At 50.6% G+C, this 23,090-nt stretch overlaps 1 protein-coding gene across 3 annotated transcripts in view; it reads left to right on the top strand.

Moving 5' to 3' along the window:
* Positions 1-23,090, top strand: part of LOC140427017 (protein Jade-1-like) — a 268,434-nt gene that overhangs the window by 75,057 nt on the left and 170,287 nt on the right. For all 3 annotated transcript variants that reach the window (XM_072512418.1, XM_072512419.1, XM_072512417.1), the window contains exon 5: positions 5,947-6,104. In XM_072512418.1, coding sequence (XP_072368519.1) covers positions 5,947-6,104 — 158 coding nt within the window. The remainder of the gene's footprint in view (positions 1-5,946; positions 6,105-23,090) is intronic.

Raw genomic sequence — 23,090 nt, 5'->3', positions numbered from 1 at the left:
GGAAAAATCCCAAATGGTAAATATGGCACAGTGGAAATCGGCCTAACCAAAAGTGGCCTGATCCTTGCCACAGTTTTTAGCGACACATGAAGTTAAATAATGATGGTCAGCTCCTAGCATTATGGACATATGCATTGGGAGCTCAGAATTGGTGAGGGCTGGAGTGGCCTGTGTCATTGTTGGGGTCAAAACAAATGTGCTTCTACTAGCAACTTATTACAGCAACGTTAACAAAAATGGTTTTGGAAGCAAAACGATACACACCTCAGGAATGTCTGTGGAGGGGCCACGTTCTCCAGGTTCAGTGCTGCAGGTCTAGAAGTTGTTTTGAATGAAGGACGAATGCAGAGGAAGGAGGTACCATTTGGCTCAGAGTAACATAGGTAGGGATAACAGGAGTGGCAGAAAATAGCAAGCCCAATCAGTGCCAATTCCTAGTGCCTAATGTCCAGCCACTGAGTGCTTTTTAAAGACCCGATCAGAGCAGGCAGGGTAACTGGAAACACATCTGCCACAGACATGGATGGCCCCTTCACTGAAACACTTAAATTGCTCATCAACAATGTCCAGCTAACCCCACAATGCGTTTTAAATCTTCAGTTCAGACCCTAAGCTTTATCAAATCTCAGCAACTGATGAAACAACCGGTGCGACCTGCTACAAGTCCATCGCAGGATCCAGCTGACATGTGGCAAAGACCTCTTCAATTCAAGATGCATCCATACCAGCACAACACCTTCCAACCAGCAGAAGCATTAGATTTGGCGTGAAGCATTCATACAACATACATTTGCGTGAATGGGAAGCATGGTGGTTGGAAGAATGTGCGTGCACACATGTAGTGTGGTTGTCAGTACAGTTATGGTGGCAGTAAAGTTGTGCATATAGATATTATCCTTGGCAAGGTTTTGAAGTAGCTTTGATGAGGTGAAATGAAAGGTAACTGAAAATGTATGTGCACATAGAAAGTTCTGTAAATGCTGCCATATTTGTAGTGGGGAGGAAAAAGATCCGGTAGACAGGACCGCTTTTGTAGCTTTCGGATGTCTTAGTCAACATAAATTCTCCCATAGCCAATTGACAAGAATGTCTTAACAGACTTGCATGTTGGTGTATAGCTAGCTACAAACAACTAGCATATTGAGAGAGTGGTATCCAATCCTGCCATGTTGGTGTACAGCTAGCTACAAACAACTAGCACATTGAGAGAGTGGTATCCAATCCTGCCAATTTATCTCTGATCATCAATAAAAGGAGCACTTAAACCACATTTGTGCCATCTGTGACTTCTTGAATCTTGACTGATTTGGCCACTTGATTAAATTGCAGTGCCCTGTCGCTTTGGGGGGCTGGCTCTAGGCAGCAGTGCATTTGAGACTTGCTTGACCTGTGTCACAGGTGTACCCTCTGGCAGCCTGGAATGGTGACTTGGCAAAGAATTGTGCTGACATTAATAAACACAGATGGAACAGCACGTAAGGTCAGACAGACTGCAGGCCTGCTTGCAGCATGGAGGATAATGCCATGACTTATCCTTTTATAAAGTAAAGTCGTCTTGGTCACTGTTCCTCACTCAGCTAGGAATATTTCTGTGCTCTGGTTGTGTGGGTAGGGGGGGTGGGGGGGAAAGAGGGGTGGGGGGGGAGGGGTGGGGGGGGCGTTGATGGTGCTGCCATGTACCTACCCAGCAGCTTCCCCAGCTTGGTCTCCCATCATTACTCCTTTGCCAGTCCTCTATCTGAAAAAGCTGCTCCATCTAGCATAAAAACAGAGGGAAAAAGCGATAGTAACTACAGAAAATACCCAATAAAGTATGCAACAAGAACAAGATTAGTACAGTATCTGATAATGTAAAAAACCTGTACTTTTAAACTGATTTCTACCTTCATGACATCACTTGGTAAATAATGCTAGTTTTGTTTTGGTGTGGATTGAGTTGATGACATTTTAAATGAAGTTTCCAAGTCATTACTGGCCCATTTTAATATTGGTATTTCACCATCTGCTAAAAATGACCATGTAGTTACATGGGTGCTTGGGTGGCCAGGGATCAGGCATAATAGACCCTGTCCATATCCTGCCACTGCCTCCCTGTTTACAGCCCCAACTGGGGCAGAATGTGGAATGACGTTTAGGCCCTATACCCTCTTACTGTCAGTGCTATGAAAGCTGCAAACCTCAGAGTCATTACCTTTCAGATTTGTCATAGTTGATCACTGATGACAATTTAATAATGGAAATAAAATTGTATTTCATTTTCAGTTATATGTGCAATTATATAAAATCGGAGACTCAGCTGTTAGGTGGATATTTAGAAAATACTTAATTGTTTTTTGTGTTCCATAGGTTGTGTTAATACAGGGTTTAAAGTTTTGACATAGTTACTCTTTTCCCTCTGCGTAAGTTTAAAATCTAAGTTAGATTGGCTCCTTTTCTTATCTCCATGGGTGATGATTCGCCGTACTTTTGGTGCATTCCCACTGTTCCTTCCCCAGTAGCGTGGTGGGATGGCTGGTAATTAGGGTGGAATGCTGAAGTAAATATGTGCAATATATATGCTTCGTAACAACTCCTTTACAAAGAAGTAAAGGAGGCATGGGGGCACAGAGGAGGATCTGCCATTCACCCTCTCGCATGTTCTGTCAATCTTCCCCTGTGAGATAAGGCAGGCATGAAATATGTGCCACATGTTGCGTAGCCACCTGCTATATTAAGGAACTTCCCCCACCCCACCCCATGAACTTTGTGGAGTTCCTCGCTAGGTCCATCCTGGCACCTATGTTGCAATTTCCTCACCTACTCCCTTTAAAGCATGGCTGTAAAACCCATCAGGCCATGGAGATGTGTCTGTCATTATTTTTTCGAAGACAAAAGCAAAATACCGCAGATGCTAGAATTCTGAAATAAAACAGAAACTATTGGAAGGACTCAGGAGGTCAAGCTGTATCTGTGGAGGGAGAAACTGAGTTCATTTCTAGGATTATGATCTTTCATCAGACCTAAGAAAAGTTACAAAGGTGTGATACCGTTTAAACAGGTGAAATGGAGGGGGTCTGTGATGAGACAGAAAATGGGAAACATAAAGCAATAAAAGAGTTAGTTGTATAGGGAGTGGTAAATGGGACAAGTAAAGAAACAAAGGTGTCTAGGGAAAGTGCGAATGACAGAATAATGAACAGCTGTCGCCTGAAAGCAAAAGCGGAAAAAAAAACAAGATTAAGAACGTAACGTGATCTGAAATGTTTGAACTTGTGTTGAGTCCTGAAGACTGTAATGTGTTTAATTGAAAGTGATGTGTGGTTCCTTGTGTTGCGCCTTATTGGAGCACTGCAGTAGGCCAAGGATAGAGAGGTCAGAGTATGAGTTAGTGGGAGAATTAAATTGGAAGGCGACTGGAAGCTCGGGTCATGCTTGTAGACTGAACTGAGGTGTTCTGCAAAGTAGTCACCTAGTCTGCGATTGATGTTATTGAGACCATATTGTGAACTGTGTGTACAGTATATTAAATTTAAATAAGTACACGCAAATCATTGCTTAACCTGGAAGGATTGTTGGGGCTTTTGACAGCCAGCAGGTATCTTTGTACAAATTCATGGGATGCGGGCCGGCATTTGTTGCCCATCCTAAATTGCACTTGAGTGCAGTTAAATGTCCAACCATATTACTGTGAATCTGGAGTCAGATGTAGACCAGACCAGGTAAGTCCCTAAAGGATATTACTGAACCAGATGGATTTTATGACAATCAATGATAATTTTGTGGTTTCTATTACTAACTTTCAATTCCACATTTTATTAATTGAGTTTAAATTCTACCAACTTTGTGGTGCGCTTTGAACTCTTGTCTCTAAAACAATACTGGGCCTATGGATTAATCATCGTTACGATCCCAATTGATGGTAAAACTGGATAGGAAGATCCTCGAATGGAATCATGGCTCAAAAGACTGTAACTTTTCCTTTTCTTTAATAAAATGTGGAGGAAGAGAGTCACAGGACAGCTAATTCGTTTTAACAACAATGAAAATATTTTTTATTAAACACAAAATGTTGAATTATTATGCAATATTTCTTTACTTCTCCCCCCCCCCCCCCTCCCCTTAGCTTAATAATTACACACCGGTTTTAGAATTAACACTAATTACAAAACACATCTTAATCTACAATGGTCTCATTAACACAATGTTCCTTTAAATCACACAAGATGATAGTGGGCAAATACACACTCCACTCTGAACCCCATGAATGTTTGTGGATGCCTCCCAGAATCCACCCAGATGATTGTCACGTGAGTGTTTCCAAACTTCACTCCCAAAACCATGCTTTAAAATCTTCTCTCATAATTGTAATGTTTTCCCTTGGTAGTTTGCATCCCAAAATCCAGACCCAGTTTTCTAAATTTCACTTTTTAAACAAAGCTTCCACTCCACTTTTAATAGAGAATCCAGTCCAGGATTTTACACCAACCTTTTAGGATTTCTTTGTCTTGACTGCTGTGTAAACTGCTCACAATTGCTTTACCTCTCGATTCCCAAACTGTATTAAAATGGCATCTGTTATTTGTTTTACCTTTGATGGCTGTAGTCCCACTTTAAATCTGGTGGGTGCAATTGTCTCTTTAACTCCGAACACTTTGTTTACTCTCCCATCAATTTTTCTGAACAATACCTTTGTCACTGTTCACTTAACTCCAGACTTCTTGGACACTTCTATTCATTCCTCCAGTTTCCTTAACGTTAGAAATGTTAAGGAACTCTTCAGATAGCTCCACTTGCTTTCTTAACCATTACTCCATGGCATGGCTTTTCTACTAGCAAAGCTGAGAGAGATGCTCTCTCTAGCCTTCTGTGCCAACTGCTTGTAGCAGAGCTGCGAATGCTGTCTTCTCTCTCACTGCATATCTCAAATGGCAATCAAATTAGCTAAACTAAAACTTTAAAGCTTCCCTACCGTACAAGGCCCCAGATGCTGAGCAATGTCGCTGACGTCTGCAGGCCTATTCTTTACTCTTCACATCATGGCCTTCTCTAAGCACAATAGAAACACAATTTGAACTTAACCAATCCCACACTTACAAATACCTTTGTTTAGCATGACTCTAACTACAGGCTTTACCAAGCCAGGTACAGAAATATTAAATTAAACCCACTTAAAACTATACCTTATTTCTAATGTTTACCAATACAAATATAACTCCCTTAAAACTATCTTTGTTTTCCTAATGTAGTCCAGTGACATTACCACTACGTCACTGCCTTCCCAAGGAAAGATACTGTGGGAAGGGATGGGGGTGTTAGGGTGATTGAGAAATGTACCAAGGTGTCGTAGAGGGGGCAGTTTATTTATTAACTATTTTCCCCCAATTTTTGGGGGTTGAATTCAACATGAGAGTTCCAGTCCCGGATTCATTATTAATTTCCATGGATGCCAGATACATGATCCAATTCCTCTACTGTGAAAATTGACATAAAGTATTTAATAATAATCTTTATGGGTGTCGCAAGTAGGCTTACATTAACACTGCAATGAAGCTACTGTGTTTGGGTACACAGAGGGAGAATTCAGAATGTCCAATTCACCTAACAAGCACGTCTTTCAGGACTTGGGGGAAGCAACTGGAGCACCCGGAGGAAACCCACGCAGATATGGGGAGAACATGCAGACTCCGCACAGACAATGAACCGAGCCGCAAATCGAACCTGGGTCCCTGACGCTGTGAAACAACAGTGCTAACTGTGCTACCCTGCCGCCAATTTAACTAGTCTACCATTTTCTGATTTCATTTGCATTATTGCTCACATCGGTTTTTAAAGGGACCACCTCTACATTCTAATGGAGTTGTATTTTTGTGTCAATCTTGACCCACTCAAAAGATAGCTTTGTGCAATGAAGCAACTGTCAAGGGATCAGCAAAAGCTAATACATTCTCTCTTGCTTTTTCCCAAAAGGTTTTTCGAACAGATCTGATCACTGCCATGAAACTCCCTGAAGCATGCCAGCTAAATGCGGACGAGTACTACATACTAGCTGATCCATGGCGACAGGAATGGGAAAAGGGTGTTCAGGTGCCAGCTAATACTGAGTCAATCCCCGAACCAGTGATGAGGTAGGCCACAGTAGCCATTGGTTATTATATGGAACTCTTGAGTGGTCCAAGTGCAGCTGCAACAATGCACAGATTGTCATTTATTAGCTAATCTGTTCAAGTATATTGTTTTGGTGTTGGAATGTGCGCAACACCAAGAAGAGCTTTCATTTATTGAGTGACTGCCACATGGGAAGAGAAACCATTGCTGGAAATGGTCTCAGTAAGAAGTCTTACAACACCAGGTTAAAGTCCAACAGGCTTGTTTCAAATCACTAGCTTTCAGAGCGCAGCTCCTTTATCAGGTGAATGAAAAAGCAACACGGGACTTCCGGTTGCGGCAGGGATGAGCTAGCCGCATGTTTCGGCGGCTCCAGCTCCGACGGAACTTCGGGCTCTTTTAAGAGCCCCAACGGCCTTGGACGGCCGAAAAACCCGGTGCGAGGCGCGAGGGAAGGGAGTCCCCCCCGAACGACGGAGGGAAAAACCGGCGGCGGTGGCTGCAGCCCGAAGAATCTGCAACCAGAAGGTCAGTGGAACAAAATGGCGGCGGAGAAACCACAGGTGACATGGGGGCCTGAGCAGGACGAGGTGGTGAGACGGTGCGTGGACCTGCTGAAGAAGGAGGTAATGACCCCGTTGTTACAGGCAATTGAGGGGCTTAAGGAGACTTTAAAGACCCAGGAGACTGAACTTCGCGTGGTGGAGCAGAAGGTGTCAGGTATTGAGGACGAGGTCCTGGGCCTGGCGGTCAAGACTCAGACGCACGAGGCACTTAATAAAAAGTGTGCTGACAGGATTGAGGCCCTTGAAAATGGAGCGCGAAGGAAGAACCTTAGGATACTAGGTCTCCCGGAGGGTGTGGAAGGAGTGGACTGTGGAGCGTACGCAAGTAAGATGCTGAGCTCACTGATGGGTGCTGAGGCCCCATGGAGATGGAGTGGGCAAATCGGATCCCGGCGAGAAGACCAAAAGCGGGAGAACCACCGAGGGCGATAATCGTGCGATTCTACCGCCTTAAGGACAGAGAAGAGGTCCTGAGATGGGCTAAAAAGGTGCGGAGTAGCAGATGGGAGAATGCGGTGGTAAGGATCTACCAGGATTGGAGTGCGGAGGTGGCGAGAAGGAGGGCGAGCTTCAACCGAGCCAAAGAGGTTTTGCACAAAAGGAAGGTGAAGTTTGGGATGCTGCAGCCGGCAAGACTATGGGTCACGCATCAGGAGAGACACTATTATTTTGAGACGGCGGAGGAAGCATGGTCCTTCATCAATGAAGAGAAACTGGACCGGAACTGAGGGACTGATGCTGCAGGGAACTGTTATTGTTGTTATTATTGTTTTTGTTAATGGGATGGTGAAAGTTAATCGAGAAGTAAACAGGGAAGGGGGGAGACACTGGGGAAATGTGGGCGCCGGTGAGGGGGGAGAGGCGGGACATAGTCGGAGAATGGGGAAGGAGAGGGGGAGGGGAAAGGGAGCTGTGCCATAAGAGGCGGGTCAGGTAAAGGGATGTTCACGCGCCAGAAAGAATAAGGCGGGAAAACAGGCGCAAGGCGGATGGGAGCTCCCTCACACCGGGGGGGTCGAGGAGCGAGCAGGAATAGCCGGGGTTAGTTGAAGTCAGCTGACTTACGGAAGTGATATGGGGGGAACAATCAAGCTAGATAGGGATCTAGCGGGGGGGGGGGGAACAACTGGGTTGCTGCTGCAGAAATCCAAAAGGAAATGGCTAAAGAGAGGGTGGTCGGGAGCGGAATGCGACGCTGGGGGAGCGAGCGGGTGCGCGGAGGCGGGATATGTGACTGGCCTAGAGAAGGTAATGGCTAGTCGACACTGGAGAGGGGCAGGTAGCCCCCCAGTGAGGCTGATCACGTGGAACGTGAGAGGCCTGAATGGACCGATAAAAAGGGCCCGAGCGCTCACGCATTTGAAAGGACTAAGGGCAGACGTGGTTATGCTCCAAAAGACGCACCTACAGGTGGCGGACCAAGTTAGGCTAAGGAAAGGATGGGTGGGACAGGTGTTCCACTCAGGACTGGACGCAAAGAACAGAGGGGTGGCCATTTTGGTGGGGAAACGGGTAGCATTTGAAGCAAAGAACATCGTAGCAGATAGTGGAGGTAGATATGTAATGGTGAGTGGTAGGCTGGAGGGAATGGAGGTCGTGTTGGTTAATGTGTATGCCCCAAATTGGGACGATGCGGGGTTCATGAGACGGATGCTGGGGCGTATTCCGGACCTGGAGGCAGGAAATTTGATTTTAGGAGGGGACTTCAATACGGTGCTGGACCCGGGGCTAGATAGATCCAGCTCAAGGACTGGAAGAAGGCCGGCAGCGGCCAAGGTACTTAAGGGGTTTATGGACCAAATGGGGGGAGTGGATCCATGGTGATTTCTTAGACCCAGGGCTAGGGAGTATTCCTTCTTCTCCCACGTCCATAAAGTGTACTCCCGGATAGATTTTTTTGTTTTAGGAAGGTCGTTGATCTCTAGGGTGGAAGAAGCTGAATACTCAGCCATAGCGGTTTCGGATCATGCCCCACATTGGGTGGACCTGGAAATAGGAGAGGACAGGGAGAAGAGAACACTCTGGCGATTAGATGTGGGACTGATGGCGGATGAGGGAGTGTGTGCAAGAGTGAGGCGGTGTATCGAGAGATACCTGGAGGTCAATGACGACGGCGAGGTCCCTGTGGGAGTGGTCTGGGAAGCACTAAAAGCGGTGGTCAGAGGAGAGCTGATTTCTATTGGGGCCCACAAAAGGAAAACAGAGGCCAAGGAAAGGGATAGATTACTGGGGGAAGGGTGGACAGGGAATTTGCAGAGACCCCGGAGGAGGAGCTGTACAGGGAGAGGAGACGACTCCAGACCGAGTTTGACCTTCTGACCACCAGAAAGGTGGAGTTACTGTGGAGGAAGGCACAGGGGAGGCGGTATGAATATGGGGAAAAGGCTAGTCGCCTGTTGGCGCACCAACTGCGAAAGAGGGCAGCAGCGAGGGAGATAGGAGGAATTAGATTAGGGATGAAAGGGGAGATACTGTGCGAAGGGCAGGAAAGATAAATGAGGTGTTTAAGACCTTTTATGAAGAACTGTATAGGTCTCAGCCCCCAGAGGGAGAGGAGGGGATGCGGCAGTTCCTGGACCAGTTGAGGTTCCCGAAAGTGGAGGAGCAGGCGGTGGCAGGCCTGGGGGCGCCGATTGAGGTGGACGAGGTTATTAAGGGACTGGGAAGCATGCAAGCAGGGAAGGCCCCGGGGCCGGACGGGTTCCCGGTGGAATTCTATAGAAAATATGTGGACTTGTTGGCCCCGTTGTTGGCGAGGACGTTCAATGAGGCCAGGGAAGGGGGGACACTACCCCCGACAATGTCGGAGGCGACGATATCGCTAATTTTGCGGAGGGACAAATCCGATGCAGTGTGGGTCCTATAGACCTATTTCACTATTGAACGTGGACGCCAAACTGCTAGCAAAGGTGCTGGCATCGAGGATAGAGGACTGTGTCCCAGGGGTGGTGCACGAAGACCAGACAGGGTTCGTAAAAGGGAGACAATTGAATGTTAACGTGCGACGGCTATTAGGGGTGATAATGATGCCCTCAGTGGAGGGGGAGGCAGAGATAGTGGTGGCAATGGACGCAGAGAAGGCATTTGATAGGGTGGAATGGGAGTATTTATGGGAAGTGTTAAGGAGGTTTGGGTTTGGGAACGGATTTATTCGCTGGGTTAGACTACTTTATGGGGCACCAACGGCAAGCGTAGTTACAGGTCGACATAGATCGGAGTATTTCCGATTATATAGGGGAACAAGACAGGGATGCCCGCTGTCTCCATTGTTGTTTGCGCTGGCAATTGAACCTCTGGCCATGGCGCTGAGAGACTCCAGGAAATGGAGAGGGGTGACTAGAGGGGGAGAAGAACACCGAGTCTCGTTATACGCGGATGACCTATTGCTATACGTGTCGGACCCAGCGGGAGGGATGATAGAGGTTATGCGAATCTTGAGGAGGTTCGGGGAATTTTCGGGGTATAGGTTAAACATGGGGAAGAGTGAATTATATGTGATACATCCAGGGGACCAGAGTAGAGAGATAGAAGGCTTACCGCTAAGGAAAGTGGAAAGAAACTTCCGATACTTGGGGATTCAGATCGCTAGGAGCTGGGGAACCTTGCACAGACTTAATCTGACACGGCTGGTAGAACAAATGGAGGAGGACTTCAAGAGTTGGGACATGCAGCCTTTATCGCTGGCGGGCAGGGTGCAAGCAATTAAGATGATGGTCCTCCCGAGGTTCTTATTTGTATTTCAATGTCTCCCTATTTTAATCACCAGGACCTTTTTTAATAAAATAGATAGGAGCATTACGAGCTTTGTGTGGGCAGGGAAAGTTCCGAGAGTAAGGAGGGGGTTCCTTCAGCGCAGTAGGGACAGAGGAGGACTGGCACTACCGAACTTGGGAGATTATTATTGGGCCGCCAATGTGGCAATGATACGTAGATGGATGATGGAGGGTGAGGGAGCGGCGTGGAAAAGGCTGGAGAGAAGGTCCTGTAAAGGGACGAGTCTAGAGGCGCTGGTGACGGCGCCGCTACCGTTCTCACCGAAAAAGTACACCACGAACCCGGTGGTGGCGGCAACACTGAACATATGGGGACAGTGGAGGCGACAGAGAGGGGTGCGGGGAGCCCTGGTGGGGTCCCCTATCAGGAACAACCATAGGTTCGCCCCAGGAAGAATGGATGGAGGATTTCAGAGCTGGTACCAGTTGGGAATTAGGAAGGTGGGAGATTTATTCATAGATGGGACTTTTGCGAGCTTGGGAGCACTGGAGGAAAAGTATAAGTTACCCCGGGGGAATTTCTTGAGATATATGCAGGCGAGGGCGTTTACTAGACAACAGGTGAGGGAATTTCCGCGGCTCCCGACACAGGGGATACAGGACAGGGTGCTTTCAGGGGTGTGGGTCGGAGAGGGCAAGGTGTCAGAGATTTATAGTGAGATGAGGGAAGAGGGGGAGGAGTCGGTGGGCGAACTAAAAAGAAAGTGGGAAGAAGAATTAGGGGAGGAGATAGAGGAGGGTATGTGGGCTGATGCCCTAAGCAGGGTAAATTCCTCTTCCTCATGCGCCAGGCTTAGCCTGATTCAATTTAAGGTGCTACATAGAGCACACATAACGGGGGCAAGATTGAGCAGGTTCTTTGGAGTGGAGGACAAATGTGGGAGGTGTGGCGGGAGCCCGGCAAACCACGCACATATGTTTTGGGCGTGCCCGGCACTGGAAGGGAGTGACGGGAGTGATTTCGCGGGTGGTGAAGGCCTGGGTCAAGCCAGGCTGGGGGTTAGCTCTATTTGGGGTTGCGGAGGAGCCGGGAGTGCAGGAGGCGAACGAGGCCGATGTCGTGGCCTTTGCGTCCCTCGTAGCCCGGCGCAGGATCCTACTCGTGTGGAAGGAGGCGAAACCCCCCGGACTGGAGGCCTGGGTAAACGATATGGCGGGGTTTATTAAACTGGAGCAGATAAAGTTTGCCCTGAGAGGATCGGCTCAAGGGTTCACCAGGCGGTGGCAGCCATTTCTCGACTACCTAGGGGAACGTTAGAGGGAAGACAGATGACCAGCAGCAGCAACCTGGGGGGGGGAAGAAGGCTTAGTTGAATATAGGTCAATAGAGTACGAGGTTTTGTTACTTGTATATTATTATTATTATTATTATTGTTAAAAAGTTAAAACATTTCTGTTTTGTTATTGTTATCGTTTCGCTTGTTTTGTAAGCGGGAAAAATGTTGCTCAGGGAAAAACATTTCAATAAAATATATTTTTTTTAAAAAAAGAAAAAGCAACACGGGAACACAGTGGTTAGCACAGTTGCTTCACCACTCCAGGGTCCCAAGGAGTCTGCATGTTCTCCCTGTGTCTGCGTGGGTTTCCTCCGGGTGCTCCGGTTTCCTCCCACAGTCCAAAGATGTGCCGGTTAGATGGATTGGCCATGCTAAATTGCCCTTAGTGTCCAAACAAAAGGTTAGGTGGGGTTACTCGGTACAGGGGATAGGGTGGAGATGTGGGCTTAGGTAGGGTGCTCTTTCCAAGGGCCGGTGCAGACTCGATGGGCCGAATGGCATCCTTCTGCACTGTAAATTCTATGATTCTATGATAAGAGGTGGGTTCCACAAAAACATATATAGCCAAATTCAAGGACAAATTCAATTTTACTTGCAAAGACTCGCATTCAAAGTATCATCTTGCATCATCTTGTCCATATATGTGTTTTTGGGACCGTCCGCTTCCACCCAGCAAACTGAGGTGGGTTCGATAACCCGGGTAAGAGACGCGGGAGGGAAGGTTAGTGTCCTCCCAGGCCCGGGGAGTAACCCAGGCCCGGGCGAGGCGGCGGCATCAGGGCCGAGGGGAGAGGGAATGAGGGGGGAATGGGGGGGAGAGAGAGAGGGGGGAATGGGGGGGGAGAGAGAGAGGGGGGAATGGGGGGGGAGAGAGAGAGGGGGGAATGGGGGGGAGAGAGAGAGAGGGGGGAATGGGGGGGGAGAGAGAGGGGGGAATGGGGGGGGAGAGAGAGGGGGGAATGGGGGGGAGAGAGGGGGGAATGGGGGGGAGAGAGAGAGGGGGGAATGGGGGGGGAGAGAGAGAGGGGGGAATGGGGGGGGAGAGAGAGAGGGGGGAATGGGGGGAGAGAGAGGGGGGAATGGGGGGGGAGAGAGGGGGGAATGGGGAGAGAGAGAGGGGGGAATGGGGGGAGAGAGAGGGGGGAATGGGGGGGGAGAGAGAGGGGGGAATGGGGAGAGAGAGGGGGGAGAGAGAGAGGGGGGAATGGGGGGAGAGAGAGAGGGGGGAATGGGGGGAGAGAGAGAGAGGGGGGAATGGGGGGAGAGAGAGAGAGAGGGGGGAATGGGGGGAGAGAGAGAGAGAGGGGGGAATGGGGGGAGAGAGAGGGGGGAATGGGGGGAGAGAGAGAGAGAGGGGGAATGGGGGGAGAGAGAGAGAGAGGGGGGAATGGGGGGAGAGAGAGAGAGAGAGGGGGGAATGGGGGGAGAGAGAGGGGGGAATGGGGGGAGAGAGAGAGAGAGGGGGGAATGGGGGGAGAGAGAGAGAGGGGGGAATGGGGGGAGAGAGAGAGGGGGGAATGGGGGGAGAGAGAGAGAGGGGGGAATGGGGGGAGAGAGAGAGAGGGGGGGATGGGGGGAGAGAGAGAGGGGGAATGGGGGAGAGAGAGGGGGGAATGGGGGGAGAGAGAGGGGGGAATGGGGGGAGAGAGAGAGAGGGGGAATGGGGGGAGAGAGAGAGAGAGGGGGAATGGGGGGAGAGAGAGAGAGAGGGGGAATGGGGGGAGAGAGAGAGAGAGGGGGAATGGGGGGAGAGAGAGAGAGGGGGGGAATGGGGGGAGAGAGAGAGAGAGGGGGAATGGGGGGAGAGAGAGAGAGAGGGGGAATGGGGGGAGAGAGAGAGAGAGGGGGAATGGGGGGAGAGAGAGAGAGAGGGGGAATGGGGGGAGAGAGAGAGAGAGGGGGAATGGGGGGAGAGAGAGAGAGGAATGGGGGAGAGAGAGAGAGGGGGGAATGGGGGGAGAGAGAGAGAGGGGGGAATGGGGGGAGAGAGAGAGAGGGGGAATGGGGGGAGAGAGAGAGAGGGGGGAATGGGGGAGAGAGAGAGAGAGAGGGGAATGGGGGAGAGAGAGAGGGGGGAATGGGGGGAGAGAGAGAGAGGGGGGGGGGAATGGGGGGAGAGAGAGAGAGAGGGGGGAATGGGGGGAGAGAGAGAGAGGGGGGAATGGGGGGAGAGAGAGAGAGAGGGGGGAATGGGGGGAGAGAGAGAGGGGGGAATGGGGGGAGAGAGAGAGGGGAATGGGGGGAGAGAGAGAGAGGGGGGAATGGGGGGAGAGAGAGAGAGAGAGGGGGGAATGGGGGGAGAGAGAGAGAGAGAGGGGGGAATGGGGGGGAGAGAGAGAGGGGGGAATGGGGGGAGAGAGAGGGGGGAATGGGGGGAGAGAGAGAGAGGGGGGGGAATGGGGGGAGAGAGAGAGAGAGGGGGGAATGGGGGGAGAGAGAGAGAGAGGGGGGGGAATGGGGAGAGAGAGAGGGGGGAATGGGGGGAGAGAGAGAGAGGGGGGGAATGGGGGGAGAGAGAGAGGGGGGAATGGGGGGAGAGAGAGAGGGGGGAATGGGGGGAGAGAGAGAGGGGGGAATGGGGGGAGAGAGAGAGAGGGGGGGGGGAATGGGGGGAGAGAGAGAGAGGGGGGGGGGAATGGGGGGGGGAGAGAGAGAGGGGGGAATGGGGGAGAGAGAGAGAGAGAGGGGGGAATGGGGGAGAGAGAGAGAGGGGGGAATGGGGGGAGAGAGAGAGAGGGGGGGGAATGGGGGGAGAGAGAGAGAGGGGGGGAATGGGGGGAGAGAGAGAGAGGGGGGAATGGGGGGAGAGAGAGAGAGGGGAATGGGGGGAGAGAGAGAGAGAGGGGGGAATGGGGGGAGAGAGAGAGGGGGGGAATGGGGGGAGAGAGAGAGGGGGGGAATGGGGGGAGAGAGAGAGAGGGAGGGGGGGAGAGAGAGAGAGAGGGGGGAATGGGGGGAGAGAGAGAGGGAGGGGGGGAGAGAGAGAGGGAGGGGGGGGAGAGGGAGAGAGAGAGGGAGGGAGGGGCAAAGGGAGAGAGGGAAGGGGGGAAGGGTGGGCGAGGGGGTGGAAGTGGGGAGCGAGGGGGGGGGAAGGATGGAGTGAAGGGAGGAGCGAGGGGGGGGGAAGAGGGGGGAAGGGGGAGCCGGCGGGCATGGGGGGAAGCGGGGGGGAGAGGGGAGTGGGGAGCGAGGGGTGGGGGAAGGAGGGGGGAGCGGGGAAGGGGGAGCGGGGGGGAAGGGGAGCGGGAGAGCGAGGGGGGGAGCAGGAGGGGGGCGAGGCGAGGGAGGGGGGGCGAGGCGAGGGAGGGGGGGTGAGGCGAGGGGAGGGAGGGGGGTGAGGCGAGGGGAGGGAGGGGGGCGAGGCGAGGGGAGGGAGGGGGGCGAGGAAGGGGGGATGGGGGAGGGAGGGGAGGCGAGGGAGGGGGGGTGAGGCGAGGGGAGGGAGGGGGGCGAGGAAGGGGGGATGGGGGAGGGAAGGGGGAGGGGGGGCGAGGCGAGGGAGGGGGGGCGAGGGGAGGGAGGGGGGTGAGGAAGGGGGGAGCGAGGGGGGGGAAGGGGGAGGGGGAGCGAGGAGGGGGGGAAGGGGGGATGGGGGAGCGAGGCGGGGGAAGGGGGAGCGAGGAGGGGGGAGCGAGGGGAGGGAGGGGAGGAGGATGGGGGAGAGAGAGGGGGAATGGGGGGAGAGAGAGGGGGGAATGGGGGAGAGAGAGGGGGGAATGGGGGAGGGGAGGAGGATGGGGGGAGAGAGAGGGGGGAATGGGGGAGAGAGAGGGGGGGATGGGGGGGATGAGGGGAGGGGAATGGGGGGGATGAGGGGAGGGGAATGGGGGGAGAGAGAGGGGGGGATGGGAGGGGAATGGGGGGGATGGGGGAGAGGGAGGGGAATGGGGGGATGAGGGGAGGGGAATGGGGGGGGGGATGAGGGGAGGGGAGGGGAATGGGGATGAGGGGAATGGGGGGAGAGAGAGGGGGGGATGGGGGGAGAGGGAGGGGAATGGGGGGATAAGGGGAGGGGTATGGGGGGGATGAGGGGAGGGGAATGGGGGGAGAGAGAGGGGGGGATGGGAGGGGGATGGGGGGAGAGAGAGGGGGGATGGGAGGGGGATGGGGGGAGAGGGAGGGGAATGGGGGGGATGAGGGGAGGGGAATGGGGGGGGAGAGAGAGGGGGGGAGGGGGGGGATGGGGGGATGGGGGGAGAGAGGGGGATGGGGGAGAGAGAGGGGGATGGGGGAGAGAGGGGGGATGGGGGAGAGAGAGGGGGGATGGGGGAGAGAGAGAGGGGGGATGGGGGAGAGAGAGAGGGGGGATGGGGGAGAGAGGGGGGTGGGGGGGGAGGGGGTGGGGGGGAGAGGGGGGATGGGGGAGAGAGAGGGGGGATGGGGGAGAGGGGTGGGGGGGAGGGGGGGATGGGGAGAGGGGGGGAGGGGGGATGGGGAGAGAGGGGGGGTGGGGGGAGAGAAAGGGGTGAGGAGGAGTGGGGAATGGGCTGGGGAGAGGGGAATGGGGTGGGGAAGGGGAATGGAGGGAGGGAGAAAGGGCATGGAGAAGGATTGGAGGGAGGAAGGGCGAGAGGGAGGGAGAGAGTGAATGGAGGGAGGCTGCGGGGAGGAAGGGGTGAATGGAGGGAGGTGGAATGGGAAGGATGGAGGGACGGAGGGAGAGGGGTGGAAGGATGGAGTGGGGGAATGGGGAGAGAGAATGGAGGGATTGGGGGAATGGGCAGGGGAATGGTTGAGGGAGGGAGAGGGGAATGGAGGGTGGGGTAGGGGTTGGGAGGTAGAGGCCGGAATGGGAATGAGGAAGAGGGGAATGGGAGGGAGAAGCCGAAAGGGGGCAGAGGTGGGAATGGGGGGGGGGGCAGAGGTGGGAATGGGAGGGACAGGTGGAATGGGAAGGAGGAAGAGGGGATGTGGGAAGGAGGTGAGGAATGTGGAGGGACGGAAACTGGGGCAGGAGGGAGGGATGGAATGGGAAGGAGGGAGGTGGGGAATGTGGAGGGAGATGGAATGGGAGGGAAGTGGAAGACTGGAAAATGGGTGCAGGAAGAGGGAGAGTGGGAACATGGGGAGTTGTGTGTAAATGAGGGGGATAGTTTGAATGAGATCAGTGGGTCAGGAATGGGTTGAGGCTTGTGGGAGCAGTAATTGAGTGGTCGGGCGAGGGAGTGGGAATGAGCGGGGGCCGAGGGAGCGAGAATGTTAGGGTGTGAGAATGAGCGCGGGGAGCGAGGGTGCAGGAATGAGTGGGGGAGGGGGTGATTGGGCACTGGGAATTGGGAGGTGTGACACTGGGAATAGGAGGGCAGTGGGATGCAAGAAAAAAAAATAATAATAAATAAATAAAAAAAAAAATGTGTTTTTGGAACCGACCTCTTCATTCACCTGATGAAGGAGCTGTGCTCCGAAAGCTAGTGATTCGAAACAAACCTGTTGACTTTAACCTGGTGTTGTAAGACAACTTACTGTGCCCACCCCAGTCCAAAGGCGGCATCTCCACATCATGGAAATAGTCTGGCTGTGGTTGGAGAGGTCAAACAAAGGCAGCCTCACTGAGCTGGACAATGGAGGAGAAGCTTTGAAGAAGCATGCTATGGCCGAGGATGTCAAGGATTACAGAGTGTATGAGGATCCGAAGTGTCCCATGGTCACAGCTATACTATATGCCACTTTGTTTAGACTTGTTTCAGTCCTGTGGCAGGAAAACCTAATTGGGGAAATTCAAACATGGACTTGCGAGAAAATTGGTAGGGATTTTGTGAATTTTGGTGATGATCATATTATGGGGAATGCATGGCCGGATTTTAGACAGTTGACAAGTTGAAAGTGCATTTGTAGATGTTTGGGGAGTGATTCCTTTCCATGGGTGGAGGCAGATGGGTTGTGAATGGGTAGGGAATGTGGGTAGTAAAGGATACAAGGAAATGGCCAGGGAAGGTTTTGTCTCTGATTTCATGAAATAGCAACGTCAAGGGATTGGTCATCAACATTTAGAATTTCTGTGGGGCAAAGATCACGAGAGGCCAAGTGCAGTGAGGATTAGTCATTGACCAACAACAGCAAGATAGAGAATTTATATGGGTTGGGCTAAAAGACAAAAGGCGAGATTCTCAGGCCTCCCCGTGGCATGTTCATTGGAGGCGGGCTGCTGGCCAGTGGCGGGATCTTCTGGTCCACTGCTGTCAATGGGATTTCCCATTGAATCCACCCCACACCACCGGGAAAGGAATGGCGCGGGTGAGCCGTTGGCTAGACCCGAAGATCCTGCTGGCGTGAACAGCCGGAAGATCTCACCCAAAGATTCCACCAATATAAGAGGGATATGCAATGAATATCAAATACTGGAAGGGCTTCAGAGGGGGAAATATGTAAGTAACTGGGAGGCCAGCAGTAGGCCAAAAATAATCAATAATCATTAGCGATTTAATTTCAACTACACTCAAACAACAGAAAGAAGTAACCGAAGGAAATAGGGAAAGTGAACAAAGAACAAAGAAAAGTACAGCACAGGAACAGGCCCTTCAAGCCCGTGCCAACCATGCTGCCCGTCTAAACTACAATCTTCTACACTTCCTTGAGTTTTAACATAGAAAATTGGAGCAGGAGTAAACCATTTGGCTCTTTGAAACCTGATCCAGCATTCATTATGATCATGGCTAATCTAATCGTCCAATGCAGTAATCCGCTTTCCCCTCCAAATCCTGTGATCCCTTCAGCCGTAAGAGCTATATCTAACTCCTTGAAAGCACAAATGTTTTGGCCTCAATTGCTTTCTTTGGCAGAGAATTCCACAGGTTCACCACTTTTTTTTTTGTGAAGAAATTTCTCCTCATCTCAATCCTGAACAGTTTACCCTGTATCCTTAGGATGTGACCCCTAGTTCTGGACTGCCCCGCCATTGGGAAAATCCTTCCCGCATCTACCGTTTTTAGTCCTGTTAGAATTTTATAGGTATCTATGAGATCGCTCCTTATTCAAGAATATAATCCAAACTCCTCATACATCAGTTCCGCCATCCCTGTGATCAGGCTGGCAAACCTTTGCTGCATAATAATTTCCTTTATTTAGATTCAGGACCCTAGTCAGAATCATCAACATCACTCTTCATCTTGATGAAGAATTCTATATTATGGTCACTCATCCATCCCCAAGGGACCTTGCACAACTAAATTGCCAATTATTCCTTTCTCATTACACAATACCCAATCTAGGATGGCCTGTTCTTTCGTTGGTTCCTCAAAGCGTTGGTCCAGAAAACCATCCCGTACACATTCCAGGAATATCTCCTCCAAGGTACTGTTACTAATTTGATTTGCCCAATCTATATGCAGATTAAAGTCACCCATAATTACAGATGTTCCTTTATCGGATGTATTTTATATTTCCTGTTTAATGTAATTTCCAACATGTCCACTACAGTTTGGTGGTCTTATATATAACCCCCACTGATGTTTTCTCCCCCTTGGTGTTTCTCAGCTCCCCCCATACAAATTCCACATCATCGGAGCTAATATCCACTGTCTTTTCCTTTTCTGTCTGTCCTTCCTAAATAGTGAATATCCCTGGATACTCAGTTTCCATCCCTGGTCACCCTGCAGCCATGTCTCCGTAATCCCGACTACATATACTTAAATGCTGAATTTAGGGAGTTAGGAGCTAAACTAAAAAGTAGGACCTCAAAGGTAGTAATCTCGGGATTACTAACAGTGCCACGTGCTAGTAGGAGTAGGAATGACAGGATAGACGTGATGAATGCGTGGCTTGAGAGATGGTGCAGGAGGGAAGGATTCAGATTTTTGGGACATTGGAACCGGTTCTGGGAGAAGTGGAACCATTACAAATCGGATGGTTTACACCTGGGCAGGACTGGAACCAATGTCCTGGGTGGGGGGGAGGGGGGGGGGTCGTTTGCTCGCATTGTTGGGGAGGGTTTAAACTAATGTGGCAGGGAGATGGGAACCAATGCAGGAGGTCAGAGGGTAGTAAGGAAGGGATAGAAACAAAAGCCAGTAAGGTGAAAAGTGGAAGGCAGAGAAACAGATTGAACTGCATTTCAATGCAAGAGGCCTAATGGGCAAGGCAGGTGAACTCAGGGCATGGATAGTTACATGGGACTGGGATATTATAACTATTACTGAAACATGGCTAAAGGAGGGACAGGACTGGCAGCTCAATGTTCCAGGGTACAGATGCTATAGGAAAGATAGACCAGGAAATAGGAGAGGATGGGGAGTTGCGTTTTTGATTAGGCATCACATCCCAGCAGTACATAGAGAGGCTAATCCAAGGGTTCGCCCACTGAGTCTTTATGGGTAGAACTAAAAAATAAGGATGAGATCACTTTGATAGGACTCCAAATAGTCAGTGGGAAATGGAGAAGCAAATATGTAAGGAGATTACAGGTAGCTGCTGGAAAAATAGGTTGGTAATAGTAGGGGACTTTAACTTTCCCAACATTAACTGGAACAGCCATAGCATTAGGGGTTTGGATGGAGAGAAATTTGTCGAGTGTACTCAGGAAGAATGCCACATTCTATATGTGGATGGCCCGACTAGAGAGGGGGCAAAACGTGACCTCTTGGGGAATAAGGAAGGGCAGGTGACGGAAGTGTTAGTGAGGGATCACTTTGGCACCAGTGACCATAATTCCATTAGTTTTAAGATAGCTATGGAGAATGATAGTTCTGGCCCAAAAGTTTAAAATTCTAAATTGGGGCAAGGCCAATTTTGATGGTGTTAGGCAGGAGCTTTCAAAAGTTGATTGGGGGAGCCTATTTTACAGGCAAGAGGACAGCTAGTAAGTGGAAATCTTTCAAAGGTGTGTTAACTAGGGTTCAGGGTGAGCACATTCCTCTTAGAGGGAAGGGTAAGGCTGGTAGAAGTAGGAAACCCTGGATGACTCGGGATATTGAGGCCCTGGTCAAAAGGAAGAAGGAGGCATATGACATGCATAAGCAGCTGGGATCAAGTGGATCGCTTGAAGAGTATAGTGCTTGTCGGAGTAGAGTTAAGAGAGAAGTCAGGAGGGTGAGTCTTACTTATGTAGTGCGTACGTTGTTAGAAGGTATTCCGAGGGATAGGATCCACAGGCATTTAGACAGGCAAGGGCTAATTAGGTAAAGTCAGCATGGCTTTGTAAGGGGAAAGTCATGTCTCACGAATTTGATTGAGCTTTTTGAAGGGGTAACCAAGAAGGTAGATAAGGGCAGTGCGGTCGACATTGTCTACATGGACTATAGCAAGGCCTTTGACAAGGTACCACATGGTAGGTTGTTGTAAAAGGTTAAATCTCACGGAATCCAGGGCGAGGTAGCCAATTGGATACATGAATGTAGGAGGCATGGTTAGTAAGTTTGCAGATGACACCAAGATTGTAGCATAGTGGATAGTGAAGAAGGTGATATAAGATTGCAACAGGATCTTTACCAATTGGGCCAGTAGACCGATGAATGGCAGATGGAGTTTAATTTGGATAAATGTGAGGTGACGAATTTTGGTAGATCAAATCAGGGCAGGACCTATTCAGTTAATGGTAGGGAGTTGGGAAGAGTTACAGAACAAAGAGATCTAGGAATACAGGTTCATAGCTCTTTGAAAGTGGAGTCGCAAGTGGACAGGGTGGTGAAGAAGGCATTCAGCATGCTAGGTTTTATTGGTCAGAATATTGAATACAGGAATTGGGACGTCTTGTTGAAGTTGTACAAGACATTGGTAAGACCACACATGGAATACTGTGTTCAATTCTGGTCACTCTATTATAGGAAGGATATTGTTTAACTAGAAAGAGTGCAGAAGAGATTTACAAGAATGCTACCAGGACTTGATGGTCTGTGTTATCAGGAGAGGCTGGATAGGCTGGGACTTTTTCCCTGGAGCAAAGGAGGTTTAGGGGTGATCTTATAGACGTCTAAAAAAATAATGAGGGGCATCGATAAGGTAGATAGTCGACATCTTTTCCCAAAGGTAGAAGAGTCTAGAACTAGCGGGCATAGGTTTAAGGTGAGAGGAGAGAGATACAAAAGAGACCAGAGGGGAAATTTCTTCACACAGAGGGTGGTGAGCATCTGGAACGGGCTGCCAAAGGCAGTGGTAGAGGCGGGTACAATTTTGTCCTTTAAAAAGCAGTTAGACAGTTACATGGGCAAGGTGGGTATAGAGCGCTATGGGCCAAGTACAGGCAAGTGGGACTAATAGTGATAGAAATTAGGTGGCATGGACCAGCAGGGCCTGTTTCCATGCTGTAAACATCTATGACTCTATACCTGTTTATGATTAATTCATCCACTTCATTGCGAATGTTCCGTGCATTAAGGCACTTAATTGTCCTGTTCCCATTATTTTTCACTGTGGCCATGTTTCATCCTTGCCCTTTATTTCTCTGCCTATCACTTTTCTTATTTCCCTTTCTGTCTTTTGTTCTTATCCCTGTTTTCCCCTCCTCTGACACTTTGCTTAGGTTCCCATCGCCCTGCCAAATACTCCCCGTAGGACATCAGTTCCGGTCCTGCCCAGGTGCAATCCGTCCAGTTTGTACTGGTCCCACCTCCCCTAGAACCTGTCCCAATGTCCCAGGAATCTAAAACTCTCCCCTCTTTTCAGCCATGTAACCATCTGATATATCCTGCTATTTCTGCTCTGACTAGCACGTGACATTGGTAGTAATCCTGAGATCGCTACTTTTGAGGTCCTACTTTTCAACTTGCTTCCTAACTCCCCATATTCTGCCTTTAGGACCTTATCCCTTTTCTTTACTATCTAGTTTGCACCAATGTGCACTATGACCACTGGCTGTTCACCCTCCCCCTCCAGAATGTCCTTTAGCCGCGCTGAGACATCCTTGACCCCAGCAACAGGGATGCAAAATACCATCCTGGAGTCTCGTTCGCAGTCACAGAAACACAGACCTATTCCCCTATAACTATTGCATTCCCACACTTTTTACTCTTCTCCCATGCAGCAGAACCAACCGCCGTGCAACAATCTGCTGTTGCTGCTTTCCCCTGAGGCATTCCCCCAAACCGTATCCAAAGCAGTATATCTATTTTGCAGGGTAATGTTCATAGGAGATCCCTGCACTGCCTGCCTAGTCCTCTTGCTCTGCCTGGTGGTCACCCAATCCCTTCCGCCTGTGAAGCCTGCGGTGTGACCACCTCTCTATATGTGCTATCCATGATTATAAATGCTCCACGGTGTCCCCAGTTGCTACTCCAGCTTCGAAAGCCGGGCTTCCTGGAGCTGCAACTGGAAACATTTCCTGTACATGTGCTGGCCCCAGGCACTGAAAATGTTATTGGCTTCCCACATAGAGCATGAGAAGCACACCAAGGCTTTGAGCTCTCCTGCCATGACTTACCATAATTTAAACCTTCTGGAAGATACTTAAAATCAAATAA

The sequence above is a fragment of the Scyliorhinus torazame genome, chromosome 7 (genome assembly GCF_047496885.1).
Source record: "Scyliorhinus torazame isolate Kashiwa2021f chromosome 7, sScyTor2.1, whole genome shotgun sequence".
NCBI lineage: Eukaryota > Metazoa > Chordata > Chondrichthyes > Carcharhiniformes > Scyliorhinidae > Scyliorhinus > Scyliorhinus torazame.
Note: the sequence above shows the minus strand (reverse complement) of the source record. Positions and strands in the feature narration are given on the sequence as shown.